Source organism: Sceloporus undulatus, chromosome 6, assembly GCF_019175285.1.
Source record: "Sceloporus undulatus isolate JIND9_A2432 ecotype Alabama chromosome 6, SceUnd_v1.1, whole genome shotgun sequence".
NCBI lineage: Eukaryota > Metazoa > Chordata > Lepidosauria > Squamata > Phrynosomatidae > Sceloporus > Sceloporus undulatus.
Window position 1 is genome coordinate 60,768,938 of NC_056527.1, and position 13,673 is coordinate 60,782,610.

Genomic DNA, 13,673 nt, shown 5'->3' on the forward strand with positions numbered 1-13,673 from the left:
ACATTTCAAATTCAAACTCTGAAATGTGTGTAAACTTGATCATTGAGGAAGTAGGCTCAAGTCTACCAATTTCTTTCTCCAAGTTAGTCTCAAAGGTACTGCAAGATCTCTTTACATATTGGTTTGATTGTGGTACTTAATTTGTGAAGATCAGACCTCAAGCTCCTTTGGTAAAATGTAAGATCATCATTCAATGGGAATGATATGAACACCTGATATTAGATCTTGCTATCTGACATTTGCCAGATAGTTACTAATTCTAGGTACAAGCCACTGTAAACTCCACTCCAGTTTGGAACTCCATTTGAACCTCACACATCTACTAAACATTTCATTTTCATCCGCTACTGTCTCCACAGATTCTTTTTCCATAGCTTTTTGTTGTTTTACTGAATGGCCTCACCGTGTCTGAATATGAAAGTTGTTGGTGGTTCCAGTATGTTCATAGTCATGGATGGCAGCTGCAAAGATCATAGCAAAGATTTCCAGCTCTGTCAACCAGTGCTGAAAAAGAGATTTAAGAGGAATCAGAAAACATGTCACTTTGTCAGACTTTAAATGGCATTCTGTTTTGTAAGAAATGATTTGTCTGTTCACCAAAAATGCTACACTCCAATGCCTTTTAATTTTAAGCTGTGGACACTGCAACTCAAGTATAGCCATACAGAATGAGAGGAGCCATTAGCTGGAACCAGCCTACTACTGTCTACTCTGACTAGAGCTGCACTGACTTTTCTATGTTTGTCCCTTAGATTTCTTCAGACAGGCAAAGATATTGTTGGTTTTCAGTTATGGACTGTGAACTCTGTAAGTCCATTCTAAATGAAGTGCAAGGCTCAGTACAACTGCCACTAGCAAAATGAGGCAACTGTGTTGGGAAACAACCGCTAAATGTGCCATTGCTTGGCAATTCTGGTAGAGGTACTCAGGTAGCCCAGTAAAGTGTATTTTCAGGACAGCTGTGCTACACTGTGCTGCACAGCACAGGATTTGCAACACAGTTGTTCGAGAGACTTTCAGGAGTCCATGTTATCTACAGACTGAGACTACTCATTTATGGATGGCTTCAGCATGTCACTATCTTTATTCCTCTTCAAATTGAAAATTTAGGCCCTGGTACAATGTATACATAGGACTGCAGAGTGATTTCCCATAGAAATCAATGGGTGTTCAGTGTGAATCTAACACAGGAGTGGGCAACAATGGAGGAGGGAGATTTAGGGGGGAATTTTACATTCATATCCCACACTGTGTGTCCCAAGCACCGACACCAGACACAATCAGAAGTGATGTCACATAATTCTTTGTCACACACACACACCACAGGAGTTCATTGTATTTTTATCTGTTGTTCTGTGTTCTTGATTTTATTGTTCTTTCTTTTGTATGCTGTTACCCGCCTCGATCCAATACAGGGAGAGGTGGGATATAAATAAATACTATTATTATTATTAAATAGTTTTAAGGTATGGGGATGTGGAGCAAAACCATTGCATTATGCAGCAGTTTTAAGCCATTTGATGGAGTTGGATGAAAAATGAAACGTAACATAATTAATATAACTAATTTACTGAAATTCTAACAATTTATGGGCAAAGCATTTACATGTCCTCAAAAACTATTTTTATTATAACTTTAGCTGTGTTCTGCTATTTTGATTTTGAATAGAATACTCTTACTTGACTATTGATTTTTACAATGTTTTCATGTGACTTTAGTCCCTTTGGGCTATGGAATGGATAATTGGATTTTATGTACCAACAAGGATTACTGGGGAGTTACAGTCATAAGAGAAAAAGATCCAAGGGCAAAACGTTATCAACATTGTAGTCCTGTTTTTTTATGTGGAGGGACTGAATTCCTTAAAAATTCCTTGAAAGAAAATCTCCAACTATCTTATGATAGACTTCCTTCTTTTAAAATCTAATGAAGGAGCAAGGGTTTTCTCCATTGTTGTATTAAAGCTTGCAGGAAACACTATGTAACACTGCCAATGCCTTTTTTCAGACTGCTTTTAGGAGCCTGCAGGGCTTCCAGTACATTTTCTAGCTTGAGCCCTAAGTAATCATTGCTTACTCAGACAGCACTGCCCTTAGGGCGGCTTATCACTTCCAGAGTTATTATATTAACTAAGTTCCTGTTTTCAGAAAAAAAAACTACCAAGGATAATTGAAGAAACATTATAACCCATGGTGGCTTTGCACATCAATCAAATATGGCTTTTCTATTAAAATCAACTGCATTAATTTTAATGTTATCCATCTAAGTCCACATACTCTACAAATGGGTGGACAACCTCCAGGGTCTGGAAGACCACATTAGCTCCTTGCAGAACCCCTGCTCTAGCACCCACACAACACATATGCCTGGATGTTTATTTTTTCCTCTTTAAAAAATACTGACAAATATTACATGCATTCCAGGAGTAGACATGATAAGACCATGGAGTAGGGCCAAACCATATGGGATAGTATTAAATGTAATTGTTTTATTTGCCCATTGGGTTTACGAAACATAGCTTAAGTCTAAGGAAGTCTACTCAGGGACAACAACTCTTCAGGATGCAATGCAGTTTCATACAAAACCTTTTATACTGGATCATACAGGATTGTGGTCTCCTTTTCTCTCTTCCAAGTAATGTCTAGTTTTATATAGCACATGACATGATGTTGTCATGTTGAGCATTTTTAAAAAAACACAGAAATGTGGGAGGGGAGAGAGAGAGATTAAAAAATTGTCCGCTGGCAGTAGACACAGGGAAACAAACTGTATAATGATGCCATAACATACATTACCAAAAGAAGAGAGAAATTCATCTCTTGTTTACTTTGTTTCCAGTGAATCATGGCTCAGTGTTATGCCCAAACTCTAGGCTTTGCAACTGTAAACTTTGAATGCTGATCTATTCCAGGCATGTGATTATCCTGTGTTGCCTTTTCTGAAGTAATTTGGTTTGACAAGAATGATATCTTGATGGATAGGTTAATACCAGGGACCAAAATGTGTGCCAACAAAGCATTTAAATAAATTTGAAGTTTAGCCATAAAGAAAAGTAGACAACAAAAATGGTCTTCTGAATTTTAAGTTGACCAATACTTTCTGGAATCATGGTAGTCAGGGTCCACCAACCTAACCTATAATTTCTTTTTAAAAAAACCTTGTAGTTTTCTATTGGCTGGCAACTTTTGACTGTATTACAACACAGTGACACTGTATGTGTACAATCCCATATTGACTGTTGTATACAATACACTGAATGTGCATACATTCCCATACCTAAACGTCTTTAATTTCCCCATGCATGTGTGACTTAATAGACCTGATTGTCATGAAACCAGAGTCCTTCTCACACATTATGCTGAATGTACACACAAGGTCCTTATTCCCATTTTCCATACATTCATCTGACTGTATGCACAGAAATTACATGCAGACAGTAGAGTTCTCTCCATGCAATCAGAAATCATAGAAAAGTACACTGAACTAGTGGACGCTATCCCTGCATTTTCTCTTTACATGTTCATGATAATGAGTAAAAGTGGAATATGAATTCATAAAGGATGGAATGTGTCCTCTACTATCTCAGATAGCCTATCTTTCTTCTTTTTTTATGACAAGCATTTCCAATTGCTACCATAATAAAATGGCAGATGGTCAGAAAATTAGAGTTTTCTATGTGATCCACTGCCCAAAAGGAGGAAATGCATAACCAAAACAAATGGCAAAAAGAAGGCATTCATTTGCAAGGTCTGAAATAATGTAAATACAATACACAGTATAATATTTATCACTACACTGCATAAGACTGTGACCAGGTGACCTGCATGCCTGTCTCCTGAAACTGCTCTACAGGTGCTAACTATCAACCAACCACTGTTCAAGACCCCTGGTCTCTCTACTTTTGGTCTGTAAATCAACAAATGTGAAACTCATGATGGTTCCATGAGTCTTTAAATAATAATGGAAATGGGCTTCATGGCAAATGCAAAAATATTGTTGACAACAGGCACCCAGATATGATACCAGGTGACTGTTCACACAGGCATCCTGCTGTGCCAACAAGCATAGTCTCCACCGCTACCACAGGTCACTTTGCTTTGAGGTCAGAATGAGGTGCCCATCCATGTGATCAAGGCTGGTTGACTTGTTCTGACCTCAGATGTGAGTGACTTGCTGCCACCACAGCTGTGGTGGGCGGCATAGGGAAATATACATGAGAACAGCCACCCAGTGATTGAATGGAGAGATAAGGTGACGGAGAAGAGATAAGGGCAGGTCCAGGTCCAAGGTACTGTGGGCTGCCCCTGGGGTAACCTGGTCAGTGCAGACAAGACCATAGTCAGTTTGTTAAAATCTGATGGCACAAAAATGGTTTGACCTTTAGTACACCCTGTATAGTCCATGTTGTATTCAGGGTCTACATATTTTCATATCTGGAGCCAGCAGTTCTTAAGCAGTTATATAGAACCCATGGAAAGGATACAGAAAACTGAGGACATGTGTAAAAGCCAGGTAATGCTGCAATCAAGGCTAAATGGTTCTGCTTATTACTCCTTCCATCCCCAGGTTCTCTGCCTTTCCTCTTGCACTAAGAGGCAAAGGCAACCTCATTACATCAAAGCCAATAAACCAGCGCTTCCTCCCTATCCCCTACCGTGCTCCCAGCCAACTTCCCTATCCCTACATCTAGGGTTGTCCTAATCAAATTACTGATTTTGTGACCCTAAAGGTAAAGCCTGCAACCAGTTCAGAATCCCACTGTCGATTTCTGGGAAGACCATCAGGTCTTTGTTACCTTACAAGATAGTCCTTCAGACTAGGAGCTCAGATATCCCAAATCCTAGCTTTCTTGCACACACAGTATGCATACAGTTGGGCTCCAGTCTGTGCTCCATGTATGAACTGTGTCATCCTCAGATCCTATCATAATAATAACTTTATTATGGCCAATTGGCCAGCACGATCCTCAGATCCTAGTCTGAAACACTCACTGCTTTCCATGGTCTACTATTCAGACAGATAAATATCATCTTCTTTACACTTCTCAAACTCCACTATCCAATCTCCATACTTCCATTTCAGCTCTGAACGTTGTGTCTGTCTGATTTTCTATTGTGTGCTTCTGGCATCTCTCTCTCTCTCTCTCCCTCTGTGTGTGTGTGTGTGTATGTGTGTGTGTGTGTGTTTAAAATTCACACATTTCTGTATGCAACTTTCCACTGACTGTACATATTCTAATTCATGTTCATTTTTCAAATCTATTTATGATTTAATGCACAATTATTTATCCAAAATGGACCATTTCCCCCCTCTCAATAGAAATGTATATCCAAAGGAAGATGTATCCCATTCTCTTGCCAGTTCTTGGAGGGGCGGGGTGGATATTTCTGTCCTATTCCTATACCTATTGCTGCCACCTCTACAGTTTAGTAAACTTTAGATAAAACCAAACATTAGGATGTTCTGTATGTTCTGTAGTATGCGCAAGAGTAGCACTAATAATTCTTGTGGGTTTCATTTCTGGCACCACGACCAAAAATGCATTCAATCATTGTTTTAGGTAATATTATGATCATAACTTCAACCTGTCGGCTCTCTTTTCTGGTTCCAGAATCCCACAGTCTAAAGTTCCACAAAATTCCCTGAATCTGACCACTGCATAACCAGTTCCTTAATATGTCTAATCAACAGGATATAGTTCAATGCATCTAAATCAGTTGAGAAAGGCTTGAAAAAGATATCCACTGCAGTGATTCTGTGTCATAAAATCCTTGAAATCCCATGTATTATACTGCACAATTAGCCATGAAGAATGAGGGTTGTGGTAAAAAAAAAAATCCTGTAATGCACAACATAGCTTTAGTGTCTTAAGAACAGTGATCAATCTACTTACTACTACACCCGTCTTAAAAAGGAGGTAATGAACTGTCTGTGTGACATCTGCAGCATGCATCAGATTGTGGTATGGATTTTTATGCTTGCTGTATCCAACTTCCAAAGCTTCCACAAAGGAGACAAGAGCAGAAATTGGAATCTACACACAAATACAGAAAGAAAATGTATGAGGGCAAAAGCAAAGCTTCACAATAATGTTTTTTTAACCTTATTGAGATTTTAAACAAGAATTTAGATGTTTTTATATTGGAAGATTGTCCTCTGCTTTCAAACAGATACCATCATATAACATTCTATGATTGAATGCCTCCAAATATATAGCTATATTAGGCACTCAATAGAGAAATAAAAATATAAAAAAAAACAATTAAATTGGCTGCATCTCTCAGGCAAATATACTTCACATGTCTGATATTAAGTACAGTGGAACAGTGGTAAGAAGATGCTATGTGGATGGCTTCAAAATGTCATTATATTAAGTAACTTTCCAAATTCTGTTCTTAGTATCAGACATCAGTGTGGGAGGAGCACAAACGTGTAGACAGGAGATAAGCCAATGATCCTAGCAAGAGTTTGCTGGCTGGGTATAGGAATGTATGATGAAGACATCCCCATCTGGATATGATTGAGCAGATGAACCACCATATATGGCACACTTGTGATGGGAATCCTAGTCAATGTAGCACAGAACCCTTTTTACAGACAAGTCAATAAACACCTCCCATTTCATTTCAAAAAAGCTACAACTGAGCCCCACTTTGCTGAAATAATTGAAGTACTATTAAGTATTATTCAGTCTAGCATGAATCTGTTCATAAGAAGAGTCTAATTAAATGGTGACACATACGTTACTGTCAGGTGGCCCAACATATGTATATAAGGTAGCAAAAACAGAAATACAAAGTTTGTGATATTTTTCCTACCAGGTAACTACAGAAGATGAAGAGTGAAGGGCACTGCAGGATCACTGACCTTGAAACGGCTGATCAAATCATAGCGGGTGAGCAATTCATAGAAAATGAATTTCAGTGCATGATCCCCGCTAGCATCATTTAGTGCAAATACATCAAAGGACCACTTGTCTACATTCTGTAGGGGGGAAATACAGGATTAGTATGTTATTTTCTTCATCAGCTACAGAACAAAAGCATAATTTTATGACATGTGAAACATAATGTTTATCATTTGGTTTTTTAAAAATACTTTCATATAAAATACCCAATGTATATTTAGTTTGATACTATTTGACATCTTAACAACACTAGTAGTTTTAACCAGTTAACTTACACTCAATTAGTTCTTTTGCAGAGCTTTGTCATCTACTGTACTAAACACAAAGAACCATACTTAAGAAGTATATAATGCTGTTTTGAGTTTTTTAAAATTCTGGAGACCGATCTATTTTGGTTTTGGCATTTTGGCACTATTTTGAAAGAGCTACATTTTTATTCCTGTTTCCCTCTCTATTATTTATATTTCATTGAATTTTATTTCATTGTATTAATATTCTGCTCTCCTTCTAAAACAAAACTATTGGCAGATACTTAGGATTACTGTGTGGTTTCTTATCTAGTTACCCAGATCTGATTAGCTCCATCAAGAATGCTTTATTATACTGTATGTCTTCAAGGCGTCAGGAAAATTACATGACAAAGAATAGATCATGATCATGATATTCTTGCTGCTCTTGTTTTTACAAGTGCACTCCCTGTATTCTGGTTCAGCCATGGGGGGCACCTCAAGTTATTACTGTCTGAATGGTTCTTCCATAATTTCCCATAAAGACAGGGCAGTTAATGAAACCTTCTTGCATAGAGATATTGCAGAAGTTTGCTCAAGCTTATAAACAAAATTTGAGATTTCTCAGAGGATAGGTTAGTTTCTAGGAGCCTCTGTACTCTTTTCTAAGCTGGATTAATAACCAGGACAAGAAAGGGTTTGTGGATTCCCTACATATTTATTCCACCAGCAGTTCCCAATGGTCTCCTCACCACCTCTCCTTACAAACCTGCACACAGAAAGAAAAGAAGGTGTTGAGAGCAAGAACAGCATCAGCTGCAGGGAATGTCTACCCTTCCAATATATTTACATGCTTTGCAGTACATGAGGACAAAATGGGCAGGGGTACTTAGGAACTATTGATTCTACAGTAAGCCTCGAGTACACTTGTGTTCCCATGTTCCCACTTTCTGTGACTCTTTTCATTTCTTTACAGCAGATGACATCAGGGAGATGAAGAGTTCAGGGAGGGAAAAACTTCCTTCTCCTTGTTTTTGGCGGCTGTCATCATTGCCTTTCCACCCCCTGCCAAATTCTGATTTTCTAAGGAAATAATTTCCAGGTCTCTCCAAGAAAACAGCCTTAGAAAATATGAATTATGAAGGGCAAGTCATTATGACAGTCCCCATAACTTGACCACCAATTTTGAATAACCATGGTGATATATATTAAAAATCTGATTCACATTACACAGTTACAGTATTATGATTCCACTTTAATATATTGTCATTCAAGGGCAAGCCATCAAAAAAAAAAAAAATCCAGCATTACAGTGTTTTGAGCTCAGTCTCCCATGCTACCAGCTCCTGTAGGGTTTGTACCTGAGCTCAAAGGGAACAGAGATTATTGAGGAAGATGACAGATGATGCCATTGGTCCTGAGCATCAAAAGGTCCTAGCACTCTGCTTCTGTTACCACACAACACTGTATTACTCCAAAGATAGGCCTGCATAATAACATACAGTATTGTAAATCATTTTGATTTATTCTTGAATACTGTAAATGCTCAACAAACCAAGCTCAACAAAAGAGAGAGAGGGAGAGATGATAGATCAGTGATGGCAAGCCTTTTAGGGGCCAAGTGCTGAAACAAATAGGTCTTCCGGGACCGGTGCCTGGGGTGGGACTTCTGCCCTCCAGGGGCAGGACTCACACTCACCAGGGGTGGGATTTTACGGATGGGGTTTCTTCCCCCCACCCTCCCGGGCCTTCAGTTGCCTCTCCAGAGACAGCTGAAGGGCTAAGGGGTGAATGGGGGGGAGGGGAGGAACAGGCATGTGCCTCTTCCTCCTCCTCTCCCCACGCCATTCCCAGCCTTTAGCTGCCTCTCGAGAGGTAGCTGGAGTCTGGGGAAGGTCCCCTCGTGCCATCTGTGGCCTTCAGCTGCCTGCAGATAGGCAGCTAGAGGCCGGTGAGGGTCCCTGTGTGCTGTTCCCAGCCTTCAGCTGCCTCCAGAAAGGCAGCTGGAAGCTGGGGTGGTTCCCCCTGTACTGTTCCCAGTCTTCAGCTGCCTCTGGAGAGGCAAGTGTTGGCCGGGGAGGGTTGGGAAGGAGGAGGAATGGGCACGCACTTCTTCCTCCCCCTTCCCCTGCTGAGTGCTGGGGAAATGGAATTGTGTGCTAGCTCTGGCATGCGTGCCATAGGTTTTCCATCACTGAGATAGATTAGATAGATAGATAGATAGATAGATAGATAGATAGATAGATAGATAGACAGATCTTCAAGGATCATGAACAACCACCACATAGAAAACCCCTATGTAGCAGACTGCATGTAATGTGCATAACAGGTACATCATCCCTCAGATAGCTGTAAATTTGGAGGCCTCTTTAATTTAATAGAGTTCTTTTTTATCATTTCTCTTTGGGGTGTCGATATAATGAAAAGAAATACCCCAATTTGTCTGGTGATTACAGCTGCACACAAATGGCCCACTACGTGGTAATAGCAACCACATGGATCAATAGAAAATGACTCAGTCAAATCACACACTCAAATTCTTCACTGTTGAATTGTTAAAATTTATAACAGTAATTAATGGCACCCGCTGGTCATTCAGGATATTATTACATGTCTGCCTACGACAGCACCAAAGGTTTTTTAATGAGAATTTTTATTGCAGTTTTTAAGCAATGTAAATTCAAATGTACAAATATAATGAACAGTGGTAGAAAAAAGGAGACAACTAATCACACTGCAAATCAGATTTACAAGACAATTTCTGTTAACACAACTCATACATTAGACATTTGATTATAAAATGAATATCCCAATTTGACTGTAATTTTTCCCCAATGTGTTTTCAGACTAAATGAAATTCCCCTAAGCAACCAAATAACCAGGCAAATGGGGAGGACACACACTGACACAAAATCTACTGCCTGGTGTGAAAATAACATTTTGAAAATAGGAGTAAACATTTTCCAGTGCACTCTAAATTTATTTCCACCATCTTGCAAATAACTTTAGTCAGTTGATACCAAGGCAAAAGTGGAAGATGGAAAAAAAATATTGTTGTTTGGAGATTATAGCCTTTGCATCTGTGCTAAGCTAATAATGGAAAGAGAGGTGCACCCAACAAATAAAATAATCAGTTAAAACCTTTCTAATCCATGTTTAAATCAGGAGCACTACAGGTTTCCTATCTGTTCTCAGGTGGCACTTAGAACTACAATCTACCAACCGCAGCCCAGTCTACTCATTTCAAAAGTTAGTAGCAATGTTGTATGTGTTTATATACAGAGGTAGCTCCTTCATATAATATTTGGTGGAGGCATATTAGGATGCAGGGGACGGCAGGAAATTAAAATAGCTGTTCACTGCAGTTTCTGACAGAAGAAATTAGAATGACAGCCATATAAACCTGAATCCTAGGTCTGAGGGGATATGCAAGTACTAGCGATGTGAAGACCTGCGGGGGGGGGGGGGGGGGGGGGGGGGGATGGAGGACTCTTTTCCTGGGCAGAAACAGGTTAGCATTTTATGCAAGACTATGCACAGAATTGTAGAGTTAGGAGGGTTACAGACCGCCCATTTGGGGCAGCCTGCACCCGTCCCTTTCCCCGGTATATCGGGGCCTCAGCTGCCAGAACGGCAGCCTCCGAGGCCCCGATCCGCCGCTTTCCAGGTCACGGGGAAGCGGCAAAAGACCGCTTCCCTGTGGCCTGGAAAGGGGTGTCCTTGGGGCCCCAGTGGTGGCGGGGAGGAGGAGAAAGGGGTCGCTTTGCCCCTTTCTCCTCTGCATTGCTGGTGCAGCTGTCTGAAGGCTGTACCAGCGACACAAACTGCAAAAGGAGCTCCGTTTCTGAGCTCCTTTTCGTGCTGCGGAAAGGTCTAGGTGCCCTCGCGCAGTGCGATGACGTCACGTCCGCGCCGCCTCGTTTGAAGGTGGCGTGCTCGTGACGTCGTCATGGCGGCCCCCGTGTGGAACAGGCACCACCATTTTGTAAGTGCTGAGCACGTACTAGGGTTGGGGGCGTCCACTCGGCCATGATCTTGGGCAAGTCACAGTCTCTCAGCCTCAGAGGATGGCAATGGCAACCCCTCTCTGAAGAAACCTGCCAAGAAAACACCATATGTCATGTCCACCTTAGGGTCATCATAAGTAGAAAAAGACTTGAAGGTAAACACCATGCACACCACAACAATACAGTTTCAGTTTTTTCTTATAGCCTGTTACTGTAGAACAGAGAAACACGCTATGAAAAATCCCTATGTCTGGACATTTATTAGCCTGAGCAAATACCATCTCTCTCGAGTTTGAGGAAGAGATTTTTTTAAAAAAATCTAGAAATGCTGGGGATTCAGTCTGTGACCTCATGGAAACAAAGCATCAGCTTCACCACTGAGCTATGGACTCTCCCATGTGAATGTCTCTATATAAATACCAGGTCGTGTGGTAAAATATCACCGTGCACTTCAAACTACAAGTGTAGAATTAAATATCTGAACAAAATCCCTAAAGACAGAAATAAATCTTGTCAGACAAATGGTTAGGTTTGGGTTTTTCCTCATCACATATTGTTGTTCATTGTTGTGTGCCTCCAAGCAATTTCTGACATATAGAAACACTAAGGTGAACCTGCCATGGGGTTTTCTTGGCAAGATTTGTTCAATGAGCAAAAATTTTTCAGGCCTTTGCCTTCATTTCAGGCTGAGAGTATGTGACTTGCCCAAGGTTTCACAGTGAGTTTCTATAGCCAAGCAGGGATTCAAACTCTGGTCTCCAGAGTCACAGTCCAACGTTCACATCGCTATACCATGTGGCTCTCATTGTACAGTATTTTAACATATATGGGCATGTAATGTTTCAATGTGTGCGTGCATTCATATTTATTACAGCTTTATGTTACTTTTACTCCAAAAGAATCCATATTTTCTTCACAAGCCTGTGATGTCAGTTAAGACACAAGGATTAGTCATAAATACGACATGTTTAGCCTACATCACCCAGCTATACCTTTAAATGCTAATTTAAAACAACAATCTTCCCCTCAATTTACAGTCTAAACAGCCAGTGAATTTTAAAAAAAATAAATTCTGTCTTGGTCATCAGTTATGTTTTGCAAGACAGAAAAATCTTGAAATGTGGGCTACATGTTTCTCCCTTCCCAGGAGAAACAAGAAGTCCAGAGCTGTATTAGAAAAATATATTTTGAAACGATCTGCAACAGTTGAGGCATTTGCCAATTTACTTTTTAAAGCATATTTGTTCACAGTGCGGCTTGGTTTCCTTAATAATGCATGAGAGATCTAAATCTTTAAATGGGAGGTTTGCTGACACATTCGGTCTCGGTTGCAGATTAGTTCCAAATTCCCCAATGCATTCTAATTGGAAAAAGAGAGGTGATTGAATTTCATATGTGCTCATGTAGGACCAACTTGGCTCCAGCTGGGAGAGGAAAGGGAAAAGTAATTCTACTCAGACCATTTGTAAACAATAAAAGCTACTTAGGCTAAAATCTAATGAGAGTGATCTGACAGGCTCTTCACTCGAGAAAGAAAGTCTGGAACAAATGCATGAATGCGTGTGAAAGCGAGACAGCAGGGAGGAGAGATAATGAACAACAACCTAGTGGCCTGCAGCTGTTGAATACTGGCAGAGACTCCAGGGTTTAAAACAAGAACCACTGGTTCAGAGGCTAGGATGCAGCCTAGTGACCTACAATGAATGAGCATAATCAAGCCTCAGATGGCAGTACAGACACAACAGCAGCAGCAGGAAATAGTGTAAAGCTTCTAGACTACACTATATATTTATCGCATTATGATTCCACATTAACTGTCATATCAATATCCCATGGAATCCTAGGATGTGCAATTTAGGAAGAGGTATTTAGAATTTTCTGCCACAGAGTTCTAATGCCATGTCAAATGACAAAGACCTGGATTCTACAGGATGCAGCCATGGCAGCTAAAGTGATATCACAGTGCTATAACTGTGCTGTGATAATCCCTGATGTCCAAGCGGCTAAACAGTACCCTGTTCTTGGCCCCTAGCCCCAGCAGATCCTATAGTCACAGTGCCACCACCCAGTAAATTTGTAATGAATTCCCCTTGACTGGGAGTTGCTAAGGACTTATAGGCCCAAGACAGATGGGCTGAAAGGGGCGTGGTGGCAGTGATTGAAATTGATTGAATTTTTTATTTATATACCGCCGTTCCTATGATCACGGCGGTTTACAAAACAAAATGAAAAACAGAGTCCTCTGGGCTGCTCCTGCCCAGGCGAGCCGGCTTTATGGAGGCCGCTCTCACCGGCCCCTCCCCCTGGAAAAACGCCGCTCCGGCGGCAAGGAAGAGTCTCTCTGGGCTGCTCCTGCCCAGGTGGAAAGCGGGCGGGCGGGCAGTTAGGGAGGGAGGGGCCTCTTTCTTCAGGCTAGCCCCTGATGGTACTGGGCCAGCCTTCTCTCTCCTTCAGAGGCCGAACGATGACAGTTGGGGAGGGAGGAGCCTCTTTCTTCAGGCTAGCCCCTGATGGTACTGGGCCAGCCTTCTC

The 13,673-nt window shown here is 40.8% G+C and overlaps 1 protein-coding gene across 6 annotated transcripts in view; it reads right to left on the minus strand.

Moving 5' to 3' along the window:
- The window catches only part of PDE1C (phosphodiesterase 1C), a 274,362-nt gene that overhangs the window by 58,811 nt on the left and 201,878 nt on the right, over positions 1-13,673 (minus strand). For all 6 annotated transcript variants that reach the window (XR_006104687.1, XM_042475750.1, XM_042475752.1 and 3 more), the window contains 3 exons: positions 6,868-6,984; positions 5,894-6,034; positions 404-504 (listed from right to left, as the gene is read on the minus strand). Coding sequence is in view for 5 of the 6 variants with exons in the window: in XM_042475750.1 (XP_042331684.1) it covers positions 404-504; positions 5,894-6,034; positions 6,868-6,984 (359 nt within the window). In the remaining variant the exon portion in view is untranslated. The remainder of the gene's footprint in view (positions 1-403; positions 505-5,893; positions 6,035-6,867; positions 6,985-13,673) is intronic.